This window comes from Ovis canadensis, chromosome 4, assembly GCF_042477335.2.
Source record: "Ovis canadensis isolate MfBH-ARS-UI-01 breed Bighorn chromosome 4, ARS-UI_OviCan_v2, whole genome shotgun sequence".
NCBI classification, from domain to species: Eukaryota; Metazoa; Chordata; class Mammalia; order Artiodactyla; family Bovidae; genus Ovis; species Ovis canadensis.
The window spans coordinates 78,666,224-78,689,815 of record NC_091248.1 but is presented as its reverse complement, the minus strand read 5'-3'; the positions used below and the strand labels follow the sequence as shown (position 1 = coordinate 78,689,815).

The 23,592-nt window shown below is 35.9% G+C and overlaps 1 protein-coding gene across 7 annotated transcripts in view; it reads right to left on the bottom strand.

Annotated features, from left to right (window-relative positions):
- Positions 1 to 23,592, bottom strand: part of NT5C3A (5'-nucleotidase, cytosolic IIIA) — a 45,442-nt gene that overhangs the window by 9,566 nt on the left and 12,284 nt on the right. Inside the window, exons 1-2 of one of the 7 annotated variants that reach the window (XM_069588111.1) lie at positions 12,249 to 12,269; positions 5,782 to 5,836 (exon numbers count right to left, since the gene is read on the bottom strand). The exons of 1 other annotated variant lie outside the window; for it this stretch is intronic. In XM_069588111.1, the coding sequence (XP_069444212.1) occupies positions 5,782 to 5,817 (36 nt within the window). In that variant the 5' untranslated portion in view covers positions 5,818 to 5,836; positions 12,249 to 12,269. Of the gene's footprint in view, positions 1 to 3,483; positions 3,525 to 5,781; positions 5,837 to 9,211; positions 9,233 to 10,029; positions 10,414 to 12,248; positions 12,270 to 23,592 lie in introns of those variants that run through there. 5 more of the 7 variants (XM_069588109.1, XM_069588112.1, XM_069588115.1 and 2 more) reach the window with 5 other exon arrangements.

Sequence of the window (23,592 nt, the reverse complement as noted above, 5' to 3'; positions counted from 1 at the left end):
TTTCTTTGATACCAAGCAGAGTAATATAAAAAGCTTATATTATTTAAAGATGTAAAAGTGTTGAGGCATTATTTTACAAAAGCAAACCACCATAACAAATTGCCATTTATCTAGCCAAAAAATTTTAAAGCACATCAGTTATTTCCATCTAGAAGATTAAGACAAAACTACATTTGAAATACATTATCAGAAAATGCAATTTTTCTAATTATAAAAGTCATGCATGTTCACAACAGAAAAAAACAGAAGTATAAAAAAGAAAAATTGCCTATAATTCTACTCCCCAAAGCTAAACAAGTAAGCGTTTTAATGTTTTCCATTGTTTTCATTTCTATGATTGCAACATGCATGTATATGCACATAGTTTATCTCATTCACATTATATACTTTTGCATCTGGCTTTCTGAAATTAATATCAATGTATTTAATCTGAAAGACTGCTTCAAGATCTTTACTCCTTTATTGTACTATACCCCCCAAAACTTCATTGTTCTTGACATAAATTTTACAATGAATTTATTCCAAATTAAGATTACTACTAAATATTAGACCACCTGGGCTGAGGCTGCTACTTAGGCTGGTTTATGCAGGCTTTAGTTTTGCTCAACAGTTAACATTATGTATATAGCTTATTTTTTCTACCATGTCACAGAGAGAATGTAACTGATCAGAGTAAAATTAGTACCAGCATGGTGCTCTTATAGCACAAAAAGACTGGGGGGAGGAAACTATGAATCATTTAATAGTCAGCTCCAAGTATAAAAAGACAATAACTGAACCTCAAATTAAGATTCTACAGTGGCTTATATCCAGTATACTTTATTTTATATTCTATTATTATATGTGTGCTATTTCCAATATTAACATATTTTATGTGTGTTATGGACAGTTATGAAAAATTCCCCAGGCCTTGTATCTCTGCTATAAGAGAATCTGACCAGGTAAATCTATTAGGTTCCATGATGTCCCTACATAATGGACAAAATCAGAAAATCAGAAAAAAGTTAACATGTCTTCCTGAGATTGGAGGATGAATACAGAAGTAGACAGAAAACAGAAGTAGGAACATTAAATTTTTCTTCATGAATGAAAGCCCTGAATTTATAATACACGTAATTTCAAAAAGCCATATTTAAATAGGGTAGGAGGGTAACCTGCAATACAATTAACCTCCATACAGTGATCCTTTTAACTTAAATGGACTTTAAAGTGTTTCAAAAGAATAAAGGTTATTTAAAGCATCTAAATAAATGCAAGGAGATCAAACCAGTCAATCCTAAAGGAAATCTGTCCTGAATATTCATTGGAAGGACTGATGCTGACGCTGATACTCCAAAATTTTGGCCACCGGATGTGAAAAACTGACTCCTTGGAAAATACCCTGATCCTGGGAAAGACCGAAGGAAGGAGGAGAAGGGGACAACAGAGGATGAAATGGTTAGACGGCATCACCGACTCGATGGACATGAGTCTGAGCAAGCTCCAGGAGTTGGTGATGGACAGGGAAGCCTGGTGTGCTTCAGTCCATGGGGTTGCAAACAGTAGGACACGACTGAGCGACTGAACTGAACTGAAATAAATCACTTTATTTTATTGTGATTTTTTTAAACAGATGAGAAAAATCAATAGACACTTGCTCCTATATTCCTTTTTTTCATTCATTAACACCCATTCGTTTTATAAATACTTACCATGTGTCTACTTTGTGTCAGACATAAGAAACTAGGGATATGATACTCATACTGTTTTCCTGTTGGATTTTAGGAATTACTGCTGTCACTTCTGATGCTCCCTTACAAACACCTTAGCAAGTAAATTGATCCCCTAATCAAATTCTGCTCTTAGAGCTGCCTTAACTGGAAGATGCATAATAAACAGCATATGCTTTATTCAATAACTAACTCATTACTGAAAGCAACAGAGGGTATATGTCACTCTATTTTCACCAAAAAATGAGAAATTTTGTTTCAATGTGTCCATACTAAGGAAGATGTCCTGCCTCAAGGAAATCACATCGTACAATACATTTGATTCTAAAAAGCCATATTTAAACAGGACTTCTAATTAGGCTGGTTTCTACTAGGCTATCAACTATTAGATTGGTTTATTTTACAGTGAAAATAAAGAGAACCAGTGGCTAGAGGAGTTCATATGCCTGCTTCTGTACAACACATAACCATTCATTTTCAGATAAATGAGTAGTGAATACCCAAACAGTACCACAGTGAAATAAGAGTGATGAAGACAGATGAAAGGGCAGCTATTGTTTCCAGAGAACACAAGAGGGTGGAGGACACAGGTGTAAGAAATATAAAAATTATGTTTGCCTTGGATTATACAGTAAAACACCATATCTCCCCTTTTCCCAGTACACATATAATATTACTGAAGTATATGATGAATACTTCTCAAAAACTTGAGACATTAGACATTTTACTCAAATATTTTAGATTACAGCCTAAGAAATAGAATTTACTATATGAAATGTATCAATGAATATCAGAACATTATGAAGCAGACTACAGGAGTATGCACTTAATCACATGTCACATATTTCTCAAATCCCTCCCTCATAGTCCTCTTGGACACAATATACCCACCTGTTTGGTGGTACATAAAATAATGATACTTGAAATTTGAAGGGCAAGTTATTTTAAATTGTTTGAAAACTTCCCAGTTTGATTATAATACAATGCTATGAAAAATAAATAAGGGACTAAAAATTTCTATCATTTATGAGCAAAAGAAAACAAATTCATTTTATAAGGTCATAATGTAAAATGCTAGGGAAGGAGCAAAGCTTTCCTGACAAGAATCAGGCTATTCTGGCTGATGAGAGCCTAAGCTGAATCAATGCTAACGATAACGAAGGAAAACCTAAAATATACTTATTCTGGCTAATCTTAAATATACTGTACTTGTACAGATGAAATGAACTCCTGATTATTAGTCTACGTCCATATTCAGAAGGTATGATTTCTAAAGAAATTGATATCAAAGTTATACAGTTTTGTTCACAGTATTTGTGAACAAATAATGTGATTATTTGATACTATCTGGCTACACTGAGACAATATACTGCCTGGTAGTCACAAAACTGTCCTAATGATGTCTACCTGTGTATTTCTAAACATAGCTCACATAAAAATGAGTTTGAATTACTTAAGAATCTCTGTCTGATGCTCTCAGTGAAAATATTTTTCCTTTGTTTTCCAATGGTCAAATATGGTACAAACAGAAGTCTTTATTACGGATACAAAGGAGTGGGCAGTACAATTTTTGTGTGATGACATAAAAAGTATATATTTTTAAAGCCACCCATGCAGACTGGTACATTTATTCACTCATGCACCTAGATGATTCTTGCTTTATTTTGAAGATTAAGCACTGCAAAATTTGACTGACAGCCGTCTCTCCTGCCTACCACATATCTGGCCTGTCTCCACATTACAGTAGTGTAGGCAAATTCTTTCCTTCATTTACCATATATAGTCATTAAGTGTAAGGCACTCTGTTAAGCATCCCTGTAAGAGATAACAGAAGTTTGAGTAAGATATACATCTTATACTCAAATTCATCTTCTCTAACATGGATTGTAATACAAATAATCCAAATAATAAAAACATTGTCAAGATGTCCATATACAATATAAGAGAAAAAGAAGAAACTAAGATTACTTCTGCTGGGGTCAAAGGAGGGAGACCCATGGAGCTGGGCTTCTGGAGAGAAGCAGGATTTGGGTGTGCTGAGACTGGGGAGGAGTCAAAGTATAGGGTCTAATGTGGGAAAAGGATAAATAGCTCTGTTTTTCTAGAACTTGAGGGTACAGTTGGCAACTTAAAAAGATGTTATCAATTTTTTAGAAGAGCACACCAAAGGTAAAAATTATATAAATTCAGACTATAATAAAAATTATTTAAACATGTATCATCTCGAAAGGCTTGTTTTCCTTCCACAGTGCTTTTGTAAGTTAACTACATTGCTGTGCTGTGCTTAGCCTCTCAGCTGTGTTCCACTCTGCGACCCCATGGACTGTAGCCCGCCAAGCTCCTCTGTCCATGGGGATTCTCCAGGCAAGAATACTGGAGTGGGTTGCCATGCCCTCCTCCAGGGGATCTTCCCAAACCAGGATCGAACCCAGGTCTCCCACATTGCAGGTGGATTCTTTACCAGCTGAGCTACCAGGGAAGCCCCAACTACATTGCAACTTGCTTCTAAAGGAGACAGATAGTAGAAGGTCCTAGCATCCTGGTAACAACAAATTACATGGTAGGATTTTTTATATCACTTGTATTCATTTTTGTAAAACAAAAAAAAATCAACTCAAGCAAGAAAATGAGTTTAGACTGACTTAATTCAGAGATATTTATGCTCAGTATCAATAAATCAAATGCCAATCATGCAATGGATACAAAGATCATGTTCAAGTATTAGACTGAACCATATAAAACTGCCAACATTGGACTGTTATTTCATGTATTAAAGAACCAGCAATTTCATATGCTTCATCCTAAGAGCTCTAAGTACACTGCTGACAAGCTTAATCAGCACTCTGAATAAATTTTAACCTCCCATCACACATTGGATGAGGAAAGTTAAATGAAACAAGAGATTTACTAATATTGACACAAAGCTGCTTGCATGCTAAGTTCTGGTTTATAGGTTCGACCCAGAAAAAGAAAATTAGAAAGAAAAAGCATAAAAAAATAGGGAAAAGGAAGAACAATAAGAACAGAAAGAAAATAAGAAAGAGATCATCGGGCAGCTGTCCTCTTTAAAAGAGAGAAAGAAATAGTGATTTTTAAAATTTTGTGACTGAATAAGGATGGACATAATTTCACCCACATTTACAAATAAATCCTACTTACATAAAACACTAACATACTATAGAAGATTAACATTCACTGAGTGCTTACCATGTGCTTTTAAGTACTTTATATATACTTTTTCATTAAATATGTATAAGGACATGTCAATTATAAGGTAAATAAGGTCTGAGTATATAATGTATAACATGGTGATTATTATTATATAATTGAAATTTGCCCCATAACTCAAATAGTCTCTAAAAAAACAAGGTAGGTTTGTGAAGTCATGGATATGGTAACTAAAGGGGGTAAACTTTCACAATGTATACGCATATCAAATAATCACATTGGATACTTTAAATATCTTATAATTTTATTGGTTAATTACATCTTAATAAAGCTGGGAAAAGATATGAATAAGGACAACAGGAGGCTGGTGGTTTCATGCGTATTTCTTAAAGATGAGATGGTTGCCTGCATTCAAGGGTGTCACTCAGGCTAATAAGGACTGAGTTAAGATCTGAAGCCAGTTCTGAAGCCAAAGCCTATATTTTCCCTACCTCATCCTAATGTCTATAATGCAATGAAAGCTACTGCTGTTCAAAAAGTTTTAAAAAATTAGTTAAATGGTTAGTTAAATTAGTTAAAATTTTAATTCAGAGGCCTAAGATGAAAGATCTCATGTTGTATGATATAACTGTGGTGTTACTGAGCAAGGAAAATTTAGCATGAAAAGAAATGGGGTAATCATTTTATCTGCTGAAAAACATTTTAGTGCACATATTTCAAGCAAAAAAAATTTCCAAGGAAATTCAGTTCAACAAGTACTTGAAATTCTGTTGTGTGTCTAGCATTGTGAAGAAAGATTTGTGTAAAGTTACAGTCCCATAATTAATTATCTGGTTAAAGACAGAGGTAAAAGTGGTGCAGATTCACCATTAATAAATGGAACTGGAAATATTCGAATACCCACCATTTTCACATGTACAGCAGAATCTTGATTAAGCATTTCTTGATTATCCAATCTTCTGGATTTTCCCAGGTGATGTCACAGTAAAAGAGAGAGAAAAGAGGTACACGTGACACACAGACATTTCAGGCTCTCCCTGTATGTTAACACACTTTTGGTTTGACAGAAATACTAAGTTATTGAAGTCAGCTTTTTTCTTTCCTAAGCAGCTCAGCAAAGATTTTACTCTATTTCACAAACTTTTGGACTAAAAATTGTGTATGGAGAACTTGCAGCTCTCCTATAAGAACTCATATGGTTTAATAAGATTTGAATAGTTAAAGTGAAGTATATATTTGGGAAAAAATGTTCTATTGCGTGAGTACTTTATCAACATCTTCTCTACATGTAAGGATGAAGTTTTTGGGGAAAATTATGCATTATTAATCCTGAATCAGTGAAGAAATATACAAACAGAATGTAAGGAGAAACATAATCCACAAAAGTCAAATTTATTCTTCAACTTTCTCATATCAAAATCTTTAACTTTGTGAAATGCTGTGACTAAGATTTGACTTGTGTTTGAATCTAGCATAGTGTCTGGCACAAAACAGGTAAGTGATAGTGTTTAACTGAATGATCATTTAAGGGTTTTAGATAAGACATCTTATTATACTAAGTTTCATTTTTGCAGTATAAATCTTAAGGAAGATTATTTTTGTTCCTCAATGACTCTATTTTCACTTTATTCTAGATAAGCAAAATTTCATAATGAAAGCATTGCTTAAAAAGGGTAAGTTAGCTGAGGGAAAAACTGACTTTTTCTTAGACTCTGGTAACAGAAGTTGAACATTAGATGAATGTTTTTTATAATTAAAATGTGTGTAGCAGATATAAAAAAAATTATCAAATTCTAAAACCCACCCCCTATTCCATTTAAAGTACATAAAACTGGGAAATATCTTCCCTGAAAAAGTATTTCCCACCCCTCTCAGAAGGGCTGCTAGTAGGTCGATGATCTTATAATTGATGGCATCTTAGAGTTGATAAACAATATTTAAATAGTAGGATACCTCCATTTTTTCACATGTGAAAAATATTGTCATTGAAATTACCTGGCAAGTGTTTCTTCATTTATGGAATCCAAGATATAAACTATGAAATGCTTATGGCTTTTGTTCAATGTTTAATATCTGAAAAGGGTTTCTAGATTTCTCGAAGGCACTATTTAAATAAAACCATTTTATTAGCTTGAAAAAGAGGAAGGAGAATGTGAAAAAGTCACAGTGAAGCTTATAAAAAAAATCACATATTCTGACACATTTGAAAAACCTAAAAAGAGAACAATTCAAGCAGTGAAGAGTACATTTTACTATCTGGGCATCTAAAATCTTTTGTGATGTGTTCTCCAGCAGACCCAATTCCTCTCCACTCTCCATCCTCAACTATGGCTCTTTTTGGAGCTTTCATTCATGTTCAGTAGAAAAGGAAAGGGGGGAAAAAAAAAAGCCAGTGTTAATAGGTAAAAGGGTTAATCATCTTTCTCATGATCTCTTCATTAATTTTATTTAAACAAAATACAATGTAAACAAAGAGTGATCAGAAATTTGATCTGATAATAAATAAAGGCCAACTTTAGGACTAAGCAAACCTAAACAGCTTACTAGATACTACACAAATTTCAAATGACAATATTTCATTCTTCCTAGTCCTCAATGGCCGGAGAAGGCAATGGCACCCCACTCCAGTCCTCTTGCCTGGAAAATCCCATGGATGGAGGAGCCTGGTGGGCTGCAGTCCATAGGGTCGCTAAGAGTCAGACACAACTGAGTGACTTCACTTTCACTTTTCACTTTCATACATTGGAGAAGGAAATGGCAACCCACTCCAGTGTTCTTGCCTGGAGAATCCCAGGGACCAGGGAGCCTGGTAGGCTGCCCTCTATGGGGCCACACAGAGTCGGACACGACTGAAGTGGCTTAGCAGCAGTCCTCAATGGCAATCTGACCAGAATTTATCCTTATTCAAAGATAATCTCACACAAGTGATACTACAGTCCTAATAGAAAAATCACTATCATTACAGAAGTGTACAGACTAAGGTATAAATGTCAGCATTCTGGCAGTATTCTAAGAACGACACTGAAAATTAGGGCAGAGTATTTTTAAACCAATAGGCTTGTAAACCTATACTTGGTATATAAAGTTCTGGCTTACTTTGCCAGCAGTCATCTGTTGCAGATGCTTCAAGAGAAGAGCTGCTGAAAAAAACAAATCGAGTGCAGAAGACTTGTTCAAAAATAGAAAATATTACCCTTGAACTATGAACTCCTAAGGAAGTTGTGAAGTTTCAAAGTATTTGGAATCTTTAAATACGGACTGGAGAATGTGGAAACTGGAAAAATAATTACTTTGTGTTCTTTTGCTGTGAGTTTAAGGTCTCTACTATAACAGTGTTCGTTACAAGGAATATGTAGGACAAGGCTAAAGGCTGAAGCGAGAGGTAAGAACTTCACTTGACTAGCGTAAACTTGAGAACTGACAAGTTTTAGCTATTGTGGTATTTCATTCTGAGATGATTATCTTTACCCCTTGAAGTTATTTATAAATCAATGACTGAAAATTTCTATATCAAGTGAAAAATCTGCCTTGCCTTTATACAGTTTTAAAGTATCTATCTGAATGCAAATTGAATACTTTTAAAGGCCCTCTAGACTGTCTTACAGGAAAGTGAAAAAATATTAAGATTTATTGATATTATTAGCTTAAAAAGCTGTGATTCTGCTTTAAATTTGATACTTTCAGAAACATTTAAACTATACAATAAAGTAATGAAATTTTGAATGATAAACTGTATACTACTTATATAAGAAAAGGTATGTATTACTACAGTATGGACAGGGTATCAGCAACAGTCCTAAAAATCTGACTGCATACCTCTGGCAACATACATTACTTGTCCTAAGCTTGGGTTTTTAATAATGACACTTAGGGTGATCAGAACATGGAAAATCAAACTATAAATTCATTATTTGTAAAACATTATAAAATCAATTTCTTGGGGGGGCATTTAAAGAATTCTCCCTAATTAGATTTTCAAGGCAGCAGTAAAAAAATAGCAACAACAAAAAGTACCAACTGGAAAGTGAAACTGTCTCTTGATACAAACAGAAAACAAAAATGAAACTGAATAGCAAAAGGTGGGAGAGTAAAAGAAGGTGATAGAAGAAAACAGGTTTCAACGGTTCGTTATTTAAAAATTGGAAATTGATACCAATTTTCTTAAATAGCAAAACGTGGCTTCTCAGAATTTCATAGATACTTATGAAAACACAATTTCAGAGCTTAGAGTTTATTCATCTATCCTCCACACCTCCTCTGCCCTACTACCTAATAGTGATTTTCAAGATACGAAAACCAAGGCACAGGGAAAATAGATAATTTATACTGATTACCCTCAGAAAACTCTTGAGTTACTCTGTCCTTGGATTTGTCCTACAACAACAGCATCGGTAGTAAACAATATCCAGAGATGTGGGGCTTGGATACAGGCTGCCAATAAAAACCAAGTAAACTGCCTTTAAGAAATGGTCTGCTGCACTAGCTAACTATAAAAAATAAGGCAATTCAATTATTTAAATCTCAGTTAACGACAACATTCTAGGCTGTTACAGTAATACATATGTTTGAATCGATGGTAATGTATATGTTTGAATCTTAATTTTCATCATACAGTATGTTGTAATCCTTACAGACAGTAATCCAGCTTTTATCAATTTATAAAACATATCTAATATAAAGCCATTCCATGATATCCTGGATAAAGCTTATAGGCTCAAAATAAAAATTAATTATCTTTATTATTAGCAAGAATAAAAAGTTCCTAATCCTAGGTACACAAATCATGTGGCCATCAGCAAAACTGAGTCACACAACAACTAAATGAACAGCAAAACTGGATTTTTTCTTCCCCCTGAAAAGAGATTTCTGAGGGTACGTAGCTTTTTCTTAACATCGACATGTGAAACAAGAAGCTCTTAAAATTAGATCCTGCAAATTAGAATTTCTGAGGCCCAAGATACTGCAAAGTTCTCCATACTCATATCTTTGCAAACTATAAAGAAGTTTTATGTTACACTGGATCATTCTATTTTAATTTACTTAATTTGGATTTTTAAATGCCTAAAATTTCAACAAGATACAGAATCAAATTAAGAATCAGATGAAGTTCAACAAGAGAAACTCACTGTTTATATGAACTGTAGACACTTACCCTGAAAGTAACCGGACAAGCTACAGCAGCAAAAGAAAATTCTTCCTGTCTGAGGAGTACTAATATAGCACAAGGTGCAGCCGAGGGCGGTCCCCGAAGCCTTGGCTAATAAGCTCTATGCAAAATCAGTCTTGTGACGCATTACTACACAGTGCTTTATTATGCTCTGGGTGACAGGCTTGCTGCTGCACTAGTCACCAGTCAGTCTACAGAACAGGATGAAATAAAATAATGCGGCAGCTAAGAAAGAGAAGGTAAGTCTGTACTGTTAGAGCACTGCCAATGTGCTCTGCAAAGAAAAGAGGAACCTCAACAGCTTTAACACTTGAAAACACCCTCTTCCTCATTATGTGATTCAACTGTCAGCCCACTTGGAGTATGTGTACTTCTCGGTACGAATATTATATTTTAATGCAAAGTGAACAAGATGAGGTCCTGTTTGCCAGGGCTGGGGGAGGGGAGAGCGGGGAGCTATTGCTCAACAGGTACAGAGTTTCAATTTGGAAGATGAAAAGTGCCTTGGAGATGGATGGCAGCAGTGGTGGTGGTTTCATAACAGTGTCAGTACTCTTAATGCCGCTGAACTGTACACTTAAAAACAGTTAAAATGGTAAACTCTGTCACGTGTATTTTACAGTTTTAAAACGATTAGCTCATGTAAGACATGTGGAAAAGAATATTTACATTAAAGTGTGGTAAGTTGTTAACAATCTTCATTGCAGGATAGTGGGATTTAAAGTGATTTTTATGTTTTTCTTCACATTTTCCTACACTGTAAATTTCAACAAGACCATGCACGGATCATCTAAAAATTCTGAACAGAATGAAAATTAATTTTTATGGTTAAAAAATTTAAAAAGCTCCTTTCCTGCTGGAAATGAAAGCAAACCGTTGTAAAGATAAATATTTTTAACCTTTAAAGAGAAATCAGTCTTGTTTTTAACCTGAGTCGTAGGATTAAATATGCTAATACCATGTGGCAGGGCCTGATAGATAAGTTACGTTACTGGCTCTGGGAAGCTTTATCATTAGGAACAGGGCTATGCTACACTCATGTAAATAAATTTGTATACTAGCCTTTTCTCATCTATACTCAAAGCAAACTGAACCAACATAACATTTCAGTAATCAAACTTTGTGAAATAGCACTCTATACTACAAATGATACGAAAAAATTTTAAAGTTGTTTTCAAAAAAGGCCACTAACAAATTACCCAAACTTGATATCTACCAAATGTTAAAAATTTGACATTGCTATCTTATTGACAACATAATATTCCTCTTAGAGGAAAATCTTTTAGGTTCTAGTAATGGAGGCTCAGGACTTCCCTGGTGGCTCAGTGGCAGAGAACCCACCTGCCAATGCAGGAGACATAGGTTTGATCCCTGAGTTGGGGAGATCCCCTGGAGAAGGAAATGGCAACCCAGGCCAGTATTCTTATCTGGGAAATCCCATGGACGGAGGAGCCTAGTGGGATACAGTCCAAGTGGTTTGGTTGCAGGAGTCAGACACGACTTAAGCAACTAAACAACAACAGTGGAGGCTTAAGGGCAACTAGTTGATCCATTTTGAAAACGCCTCTGTACTGTGTATGAATGTGTTGACTAAACTGTCCTTTAATATATTAAAATGGTTAGCACTGACAAGAATTTTAAAGATACATTTTTAAAAGATGACTCCAAATGCATCATCGCCAAAGGGAAAGTGAAGTGAAGTCCCTCAGTCGTGTCCGACTCTCTGCGACCCCATGGACTATAGCCCACCAGGCTCCTCCATCCATGGGATTTTCTAGCCAAGAATACTGGAGTGGGTTGCCATTTCCTTCTCCAAATCATCTTCAAGGAAAACAACAAAATATGGTGGAGTTGGAGTTCCACAACCTTTTAGGAGGGGAATTTAGAAATACTATTAAAAGCTTTAGAAATACACATTCCCTTTGAACAGACCAACTTTATGTCCTAAGGACTTTACCCTAAGGAAACAGCGTAGTGCATGAAGATTTAGTTGTAAGGACGTATATGGCAGAGTTGCTTTATAACACTGGGAAACTGTAAACACCCTAAATACCCAGTATCTAAATGTTTATTGATACAAGGGAGGTGAATAAATTGTGGCATACACATAAAAATTATATAGTTCTCAAAGACGATTTACTATAAATAGTTACAATCTACTGTATGTTTACTGAGTGCCAGACACTTTTAAGCACTTGACGTACCTCGTCTCATCTCATCTCATAACCCAAGAAGGTGTGTGCTACTATTATCCTCATAGCTGGCAAATGGCAGAAATGGATTCAAACTCAGGTTTCTGTGACTTCAGAATCCATGCCTGTAAATCAATATACAGTACTGCTCTGTGAGATCAATATTTACAGGTAAACTAAGATATACATGACCTATTATCCAGTGAAAGGACTTATGAGAGTATCAATAGCCAGAGTCCAACTTTGGGGGAAAATCTTTAAATAAGCACAGGAAAATCTGAAGTTGAACACAAAAGACAGTATCAGTAATGGGAGTAAAGGGCCATTTTTATTTTCTCAGCTTTATAAAATAAATGAGTTCCTTGGGGAAAAATGGCTTATTAAAATGTTACAGTAGTTGAACCAATCACGTCCATAATCAGAAAAGAAAGTTTAAAATAAAAATCATATGGTGGATTATTTTGAAGAATATTTCTAAAGCAGAGAATTCAGCCAGTTGACCCTAAAACAAAGCAAAATACAGCATGAGAACCAAGATGGCTAGTTTCTTCTCAAGAGGGGTACTTTGGTTTCTAAGGGAGAGAGCCTTTGACTGTGTGGATCACAATAAACTGGAAAATTCTGAGAGAGATGGGAATACCAGACTACCTGACTCCTCCTGAGAAACCTATATGCAAGTCAGGAAGCAACAGTTAGAACTGGACATGGAACAACAGACTGGTTTTAAATAGGAAAAGGAGTACGTCAAAGCTGTATATTGTCACCCTGCTTATTTAACTTATATGCAGAATACATCATGAGAAACGCTGGGCTGGAAGAAGCACAAGCTGGAGTCAAGATTGCCAGCAGAAATATCAATAACCTCAGATATGCAGATGACACCACCCTTATGGCAGAAAGTGAAGAGGAGCTAAAAAGCCTCTTGATGAAAGTGAAAGAGGAGAGTGAAAAAGTTGGCTTAAAGCTCAACATTCAGAAAAAGAAGATCATGGCATCTGGTCCCATCACTTCATGAGAAATAGATGGGGAAACAGTGGAAACAGCATCAAACTTTATTTTTTGGGGCTCCAAAATCACTGCAGATGGTGACTGCAGCCACGAAATTAAAAGACTCTTACTCCTTGGAAGAAAAGTTATGACCAACCTAGATAGCATATTGAAAAGCAGAGATATTACTTTGCCAACAAAGGTCTGTCTGGTCAGTTCAGTTCAGTTGCTCAGTCATGTCCGACTCTTTGCGACCCCATGAATCGCAGCACGCCAGGCCTCCCTGTCCATCACCATCAACTGGAGTTCACTCAGACTCACGTCCATTGAGTCCGTGATGCCATCCAGCCATCTCATCCTCTGTTGTCCCCTTCTCCTCCTGCCCCCAATCCCTCCCAGCATCAGAGTCTTTTCCAATGAGTCAACTCTTCTCATGAGGTGGCCAAAGTACTGGAGCTTCAGCTTTAACATCAGTCCTTCCAAAGAAATCCCAGGGCTCATCTCCTTCAGAATGGACTGGTTGGATCTCCTTGCAGTCCAAGGGACTCTCAAGAGTCTTCTCCAACACCACAGTTCAAAAGCATCAATTCTTCGGCGATCAGCCTTCTTCACAGTCCAACTCTCACATCCATACATGACCACAGGAAAAACCATAGCCTTAACTAGATGGACCTTAGTCGGCAAAGTAATGTCTCTGCTTTTGAATATGCTATCTAAGTCGGTCATAACTTTTCTTCCAAGGAGTAAGCGTCTTTTAATTTCATGGCTGCAGTCACCATCTGCAGTGATTTTGGAGCCCCCAAAAATAAAGTCTGACACTGTTTCCACTGTTTCCCCATCTATTTCCCATGAAGTGATGGGACCAGATGCCATGATCTTCGTTTTCTGAATGTTGAGCTTTAAGCCAACTTTTTCACTCTCCTCTTTCACTTTCATCAAGAGGCTTTTTAGCTCCTCTTCACTTTCTGCTATAAGGGTGGTGTCATCTGCATATCTGAGGTTATTGATATTTCTCCCGGCAATCTTGATTCCACCTTGTGTTTCTTCCAGTCCAGCGTTTCTCATGATGTACTCTGCATAGAAGTTAAATAAGCAGGGTGACAATATATATAGCCTTGACGTACTCCTTTTCCTATTTGGAACCAGTCTGTTGTTCCATGTCCGGTTCTAACTGTTGCTTCCTGACCTGCATACAGATTTCTCAAGAGGCAGGTTAGGTGGTCTGGTATTCCCATCTCTTCCAGAATTTTCCACAGTTTATTGTGATCCACACAGTCAAAGGCTTTGGCATAGTCAATAAAGCTGAAATAGACATTTTTCTGGAACTCTCTTGCTTTTCACATGATCCAGCGGATGTTGGCAATTTGATCTCTGGTTCCTCTGCCTTTTCTAAAACCAGCTTGAACATCAGGGAGTTCACGGTTCACATATTGCTGAAGCCTAGCTTGGAGAATTTTGATCATTACTTTACTAGCATGTGAGATGAGTGCAATTGTGCGGTAGTTTGAGCATTCTTTGGCATTGCCTTTCTTTGGGATTGGAATGAAAACTGACCTTTTCCAGTCCTGTGGCCACTGCTGAGTTTTCCTAATTTGCTGGTCAAGGCTATGGTTTTTCCAGTGGTCATGTATGGATGTGAGAGTTGGACTGTGAAGAAAGCTGAGTGCCAAAAAATTGATGCTTTTGAACTGTGGTGTTGGAGGAGACTCTTGAGAGTCCCTTGGACTGCAAGGAGATATAACCAGTCCATTCTAAAGGAGATCAGCCCTGGGATTTCTTTGGAAGGAATGATGTTAAAGCTGAAACTCCAGTACTTTGGCCACCTCATGCAAAGAGTTGACCACTGGAAAAGACTCTGATGCTGGGAGGGACTGGGGTAGGGAGGAAAAGGGACGACAGAGGAATAGATGGCTGGATGGCATCACCAACTTGATGGACGTGAGTTTGAGTGAACTCTGGGAGATGGTAAAGGACAGGGAGGCCTGGCATGCTGCGATGCATTGGGTTGCAAAGAGTCGGACACGACTGAGTGACTGAACTGAACTGAACTGAACTGAAGGGATAGATGGCTCTGACTCTGATGGTGTTCTGTCCTGTTAATCTAAGGAGAGTAGAGAAGAGATGAAATATGAGTATTGTTTCCTGACCATATGTAGGAGACAATGTCTGCCTTTGAATTCCATCCAGTACGTGAGTATATGCCAGGGGGATGGGATTGTATGTCTGGTGAGGTGTCCCTCTATGTCTGAAAAAACAATTTATATACCTTAATTTAAAAATAATTTACTGCTAAAAAGTGCTAATCACCTGAAGCCTCCAGCAAGTCAGAATTTTTTTCCAATAGTAACATCAAAGATCACTGATAGAGACCACAGTAACAGACACAGTAACAATAAAAATGTTTGAAACCCTGCAAGAATTACCAAAATATGAGATACAAAGTGAATAAATGCTGTTGGGAAAATGGTGCCAACAGACTTGCTTGATGTAGAATTGCCACAAACCTTGAATTTGCAAAAAATGTAAAGTGCAGTAAAATGAGGTATGCCTGCATAATTTAATCAGTAAAACCCTAAGAGTAAGATAATACTTCCTTTTCCATTATAGATAAGGAGTCTAAGATCTGGGAGAAGTCACTTCTTACTTACACAGATGAGCTGGAAGGCTTTTTTTTTTTTTTTTTACTACATCAGCACTGTTTCTAGGCAATAATATAAGCATAACACTGACATGAGAGGACTAAAGATGTGTATCAATAAGAACAATGTTTTGAAACTTGCCAGAAAAAAAGGAAGAGGACAGATGCAAAATACTGAATGAAAGAAAATGAACTGGTTTCAAATAGCTCTAGGATCTTTTTTTTTTTTTTTTTGAGAGAAGATTTAACATATCCAGGAAGAAGTCATAAAGTCATAAAGGCAGACTCTTTTAACAACACACAGTGGACTTTCATCTCTGGACACAATGACTGGGCCTTGTTGCCTGAGAGTTTCTTTATTCACTGTCATAGAAACAGTAATTACTCATACCACTCCTAATGAAACTCTACACCTGAAACTGATATACCAGAGAGCAAAGAAGCATGCAGGAGTCAAATGTTTGGCAGATTTTTCTCCCCTTATAACACTGAAACTGGCTGTCTTTATCACTATAGAAAGGGATATTCATTTGTACTTCTGAATAACTTGTTACAATGTTTAGATGTTGTCAATTTTCAATTAACTTGAAAAACTAAAAATGATCACTTCATACTTTGCCATCAAAAGTTTTGAAATAATAAAAAAACAAAGTCCAGAGAAAATCTATCCATTTAAATCTTAATAACTCATTAATTGATTTTATTTTTAATCTTTGGTCAGGGAGTAAAGAGAATAAAGGTATTGCATTAACTAACAGTTGTATATGAAAAAAACCACTTCATAATCCCACATAAAACCTGTGGTATATAGTTATTTCTCAATAATCCACCCTATGACTTAACTAAAGTTTATCATAATACAATTATCATTCCTCTATGTAATGTATTTTTAAACTTCAACCTGAACTTGACTGACACGCTAGGAAGTTATTCCAAACCAAGCAATAACGTCATATAAGGAAGACAATTCATAGATGAGATGTAATCCTCTCTATAAGGACTCTTGCAAAACTTGTTCCTGCTAATTGTTGCGTGATGTAAACAGCAAGACCATTTTTTTAAACATGCAAAACACCTGTCTAGGTATCTGACTTCTATCAAAACTTCTCTGAAAAAAACAAGTCAACTGACTTCAACAGTGTGACTGTCAAAATAAAACTGAAATAAATGATATAAATGTTTATATGAATATGGTTTAAAATATTTAATAAGCAAAAACAGAGCTGAAAATAATGAACTATTACATGCTGGGAAAATGAACAGTAAATAAAGACCTTCCTATAAGTTTTTTTCTCACTTAAAGCAATTTCAAAAACATATCCTATTTGGTGACTGTTAGCACAGCTTATTGCTGCATTTATGAATTTACACACATACATACCAACTGAGGAAAACCTATGGGTCTGGTCTCAATGCATTTCTTAAAAACTCTATGCAACAATCTAGGGTTGAGGAACTTAATTTTCAGAAACTCAAATGAAGTTTTTGAACATAGTCTGTATCTTTTTATTTTTTCACTTAAGAAGTAATAAATTCTGTAAACTCCTTTAGAGGAAATGACATTTATGTTGTAATAAGTAGGTCAAGTTCAAGAAACTGGGTGTAAGACAATACCATAAATGAAGGAAATCTTTCTTCCTTCCTCTTCTCTCAAATGTACTATTAATAGTAGTAAATATTCAAGATGCTCAGCACTGAACTTGATGTTCCCGTTTTATTATGTCTAAATTTCTGTGCCTGAAATGTAACAGCAAGAAAAATTTTTGTTTTAATTTTGGACTCTCTCCACATCACACAGTTGGTATTCTATATGTTGAAAGGAAACAGTATTGCTTGGGAGTACTAGTTTGGTATGGGTTATATTAAAAATGGTAAGAAACAGTTATGCTATTAATGGCTTTTATTATTGGTGTATTATATCCAGCACACCTAAAAGAAGAGTACAAAGACTGAACTTACTATCCCTTCTTTTGGCTATGCTAAACAAACTCAAAAAATAATAAGGTAAGAAAACAATGAAGAATTATTGAAAGAGATTCAAGTTTATAAACTAATAACTTATAACAAAGAATCATTTAAAATTAAATGGTGGAGTCTTTAGGGTTTTCCATATAGAGGATCATGTCATCTGCAAACAGTGAGAGTTTTACTTCTTCTTTTCCAATTTGGATTCCTTTTATTTCTTTTTCTGCTCTGATTGCTGTGGCCAAAACTTCCAGAACTATGTTGAATAGTAGCGGTAAAAGTGGACATCCTTGTCTTGTTCCTGACTTTAGGGGAAATGCTTTCAATTTTTCACCATTGAGGATAATGTTTGCTGTGGGTTTGTCATATATAGCTTTTATTATGTTGAGATATGTTCCTTCTATTCCTGCTTTCTGGAGAGTTTTTATCATAAATGGATGTTGAATTTTGTCAAAGGCCTTCTCTGCATCTATTGAGATAATCATATGGTTTTTATTTTTCAATTTGTTAATGTGGTGAATTACATTGATTGATTTGCAGATATTGAAGAATCCTTGCATCCCTGGGATAAAGCCCACTTGGTCATGGTGTATGATCTTTTTAATGTGTTGTTGGCTTCTGATTGCTAGAATTTTGTTGAGGATTTTTGCATCTATGTTCATCAGTGATATTGGCCTGTAGTTTTCTTTTTTTGTGACATCTTTGTCAGGTTTTGGTATTAGGGTGATGGTGGCCTCATAGAATGAGTTTGGAAGTTTACCTTCCTCTGCAATTTTCTGGAAGAGTTTGAGTAGGATAGGTGTTAGCTCTTCTCGAAATTTTTGGTAGAATTCAGCTGTGAAGCCATCTGGACCTGGGCTTTTGTTTGCTGGAAGATTTCTGATTACAGTTTCAATTTCCGTGCTTGTGATGGGTCTGTTAAGATTTTCTATTTCTTCCTGGTTCAGTTTTGGAAAATTGTACTTTTCTAAGAATTTGTCCATTTCTTCCACGTTCAGAAAGAAAAACACCAATACAGTATACTAACACATATATATGGAATTTAGAAAGATGGCAATGACGACCCTGTATGCAAGACAGGAAAAAAGACACAGATGTGTATAACGGACTTTTGGACTCAGAGGGAGAGGGAGAGGGTGGGATGATTTGGGAGAATGCCATTGAAACATGTATACTATCATGTAAGTATTGAATCGCCAGTCTATGTCTGACGCAGGATACAGCATGCGCGGGGCTGGTGCATGGGGATGACCCACAGAGATGTTATGGGGAGGGAGGTGGGAGGGGTGTTCATGTTTGGGAACGCATGTAAGAATTAAAGATTTTAAAATTAAAAGAATAAAAAACAAAAAACAACAAAAAAAACCCAAACAAAAAATTAAATGGATGATATCAGTGGTTGATAGAGTTTTTAAAAGTGTATAAGTAGAAGAAAATGGCAACCCACTCCAGTATTCTTGCCTGGAAAATCCCATGGACGGTGGAACCTGGTAGGCTATAGTCCATGGGGTCACAAACAGCTGGACACGAGTAAGCAACTTCACTTCAAGTAGAAGAAAACATAAACTATCACCCCTACAAAACTTCTCTGAACAGTAGTAACACAGCAAACCAAGGAACTTAATCTTAGAAAAGTTTTGATAACATATGTGTCCTCAGTTGCTCAGAAATGCCAGACTTTTGCAATGCCATGGACTGTAGTCCCACAGGCTCCTCTGTCCATGGAATTTTCCAGGCAAGAATTCTGGAGTGCGTTGCTTTTTCCTACTCCAGGGGATCTTCCCAGCCCAGGGATCAAACCTGCGTCTCCCGCGTTGGCAGGCAAATTCTTTACCACTGCGCCACCTGGGAAGCCTCTTGATAACATATGAGTGAGTGAAATCGCTCAGTCGTGTCCAACTCTTTGTGACCCTATGGACTGTAGCCTACCAAGCTCCTCTGTCCATGGGATTTTCCAGGCAATAGTACTGGAGTGGATTGCCATTTCCTTCTCCAGGGGATCTTCCCGACCCAGGGATCGAACCCGGGTCTCCCGCTTTGTAGACGGACGCTTTACTGTCTGAGAAATGTGTGACACAGAAACCAAGCTTACGGTTGTCAAAGGGGAAAGGACTGGGAGAAGGGTTAAATCTGAAGTTTGGGGTTAGCAGAAAAGCCACTATGTAGAAAATAAACAAGGTCCTACTGTATAGTACAGGGAGCTATATTCAGTATCTTGTAATCAACTATAATAGAAAAGAATCTGAAAAAGGATATCTATAAAAATATATCTGAATCACCTTGCTGTACACCAGAAACTAACACATTATAAGTCAGCTATACTTTAACAAACCAAACCAAACCAACATTGGAACACTTGCTTATTAGAACTTATCAAAATAAGTTTGGTAGAAAATGGCCTTTAAAAAGCTTTGTGGTCAGTTTTGTATTTGTGAGCTCTATCAAACTTTAACAGATAGCTCCATGCCAGATGAACTGTAACACATGAAATAACTATCCAATTTCTTTTCTGACGTAACTAGTATAAAACTCTAAGACAAAAGTCTCTCAAAAAGAGACAAAAAGAGAAAATATACCTAATTTCACTTTGAATAAACATATAAAAGTTTAAATAATAAACCAGTAACAAACTAAATTTAATATAATAACCATCTAATGTGACTGAATCAAATATATTCCAAAAATCAATTAATAGTTATCAAAGAGAAATGACAGGGTCACAAATGACTATATTTTCCTCTTCATACTCTTGGTATTTTCTAAATTTTCTATAATGAATAATATACTTAGAAGAAAATAAAGATTATTTTTTAAAACATATGTTTCAAAATAAAAGACAGTGAAAGTGTATATAATGTTACTATACACCTCTTTAGAAGCAATGGGCAGTCTATGTTAAGTCATATTTATGAAGTGAAATGAAAACTATCTATTGGGACAAAATCATAATATTTTACTATTTTTTCTTCAGTAGCCTTCCTCATTCTATGAGTCAGTTAGTGAGTAAGCTGTACAAACTAAACAATATGCTATATTTTCCTAGCCTGGCTATAAAATGAGGTCATAAGGTGTAAATGAGGAGTTACGTGCAAATTAAGGTCAGCAAAACATTCTATAAAGAATTAGTACAAAGGTATGAAAAGGAGGGTCATATTTAGTTACTCAAAAATGGAAGTGAAATTAAAAAAAAAAACTGGAAAAATGTATTTCTAACATACTCTCGTGGCCAAAAGCATTTTATAAAAATTCTTGCAACTCAAGATAAAGAACTGATGATTCAGCAAAGAAGAAAATAAATGGTCAAGTATTTTAAAGTTTAATTTCAAAAGTAATAGAAACTTTTTTTAAAAAAGCTATCATTTGGCAAAGATGAGGAAAAAAAAGATACCTACTTCCAGGAAAACATGGAGCTAGGTACTTGGATATACTGTTGGTGAAAATATAAATTGGTACAACCTTTCCAGAGGGTAAACCTGGCACCAATACTCAAAAGGCTTTGCTCCAGCAATTCCATTTAAACAGTCACAGACATGCATAGATGCTACAAGAATGCTCACTGATCCATTATTTATCATAACAGAAAATGAGAAACAAGCTAAATGCTCAACAGTGAAGAACTTGCTAAATAATTGATGATATTCATATATAATACTGAAATAACATAATATAGTTATTAAAATAAGGGTAAGTTTGTTATTAAGAAATAAATTAACAAGTGAATCATCTTTTTAAAAACAATGTCATATAGTATGACCCCATGGGAAAAATGATACTTAACAGTTATACGCATAGAAAGAGAAAGGAGTACATTTACTAAAATATGGGTTTTTTTGGTTGGTGAAAATTGCAGATTACTTTTTTCCCTTCATCTAGATATATAATTTTATATCAGCATATACTATCTCAGAAATAAAACGAGGAAGAATCAATGGGAGATTAAGTATAAAATAGGCAAATAATTTTAAAATGGAGAAATTCCTTATAAAAAGCTTAATTGTAATTCAGGTATTCATGAGTCAATCATCAAAACACCCCAAAGCTGAATCAAATGACTGGAAATCCACACATGGTGTAGACCCCATGAGTTAATTAAATCTATAATGATCAAGATCTGTGCTTGCTGTGAGTATACTAGAGGGGACTCAAAAGTGAGTCAAATGCATGTAGCTTTATCCTTTCTAATAACTCATGCTTCTTGTACAATTACAGTGAAATTAACTGAAAATGACATGATAGTATGTGCCAATCCTCCACGTGTGCTTCCCAGGCCAGCTGAACCATCTACAAAGATAACATCAGGAATGCAGATTAAAAAATGTCGCTCAAAATTTGGCATAATGCTGTATATCTCTCATTCTTTTTAATATTTTTAACTCTGAGAAAGATGTATGATATAATAAAACCATTCAGTTTTTATCTCCAAATCTGAGGTCTCAAATAAAATACTGTTATCAAATAAAATTAGAGATAAGTTTTAAATGCATTACTTAGTAATAAACATACTACATGAAAACATCATGTCTAAAATCAAGATGGGAAAAGAATAACTTTATTTATAGAAGGAAGAAGATAGAAGAGTTAACATTTACTGAATAACTAGCATGTGGCAAAAATAGTTTGGCACTATCTGGATATACAAGATAACAAAACAGTGCCAAACTAAGCCAAATGCAACTCAGTTTCTAATTAATTCCTAGTTCTAATGTCGGTATAGTTCTTTTTTATCTTAGGGAACTTCAGCCGGTTTCTTCTTTGTAACATTTCACTATGCTATAAAACCAGGCTAGGTTCTCCAGTTTGTCCTATCTCCCTATATTAAACTTGATCAAGTGTCTCATTCCCTCTGAACGCCATAAGTGTGACTGAGAGAAATTGAGATGAACTGACAAACTCTTCATGGGGGAAGACTGTATAAAAACACAACTATTATTATTTTTGTTGATGGTGTTACTTTGAACCCAGACTCCGAGTAGGACATCTGAGATAAGGTAAATGAGAAGGCTGTACCATGACAAGTCTTCAAAGGAGATATAACAGAGGCAGGAAGGATCTTGCAGGAACCCACATCATGGTAAACCTGTGATCATCTACTTCCACCTAATTACAAGCAGGAACTTGCCAAACACATTGAGCAACTCTCCAATCAACTGCTAAACAACTCTGTAACCCATTAGCACCTTGAAAATGAAGAACATGTATTGGGAAAAAAGGAGACAAAAGGCATTTACATCTGTAATAGCAAAATACTGTCTTACTTGGCTTAAATTTCAAAGCTTAATAGTTTTTAGCAGGAGAGGAAAAATAATTTTCTCTCTACCCTTCCAGGTTCCTGTGAGATCCCCCTGTACTAGAAGGAAAGATTAACAGAAAAAATTAATTTCGTAGCTACAAGAGCCCCCCACAAAGATGTGAGCCCCAGAGACAGCCAGGCAATTGATCAAGGCTTATATATTATACAATGCTGAGCTAAGGATAAAAAGGCAGGGGTCTGGGGCTTCAAAGGCGAGGAAGGCAATTCCCAGGAAGAGGGGAAGATCAAACGTTTGGTAAACAAACATCTGTCCCTCTATGTAGGGAAATGTTCCAGATGAAAACTGTGATGTTTGGTGATAGCTCTCTCATGGTAGAGGACCCCTTTCTAAATTTTTAGGCAGGTAAGGAGGAGGTAAAAAGCTTTTCTTGAGTCAGCTGCTTGTTGACTGCCTTCAACGCCAAATATTTCACACGCCAAAATGGCACCTTGTGGGGTGGTACCTTCTGCTTCAC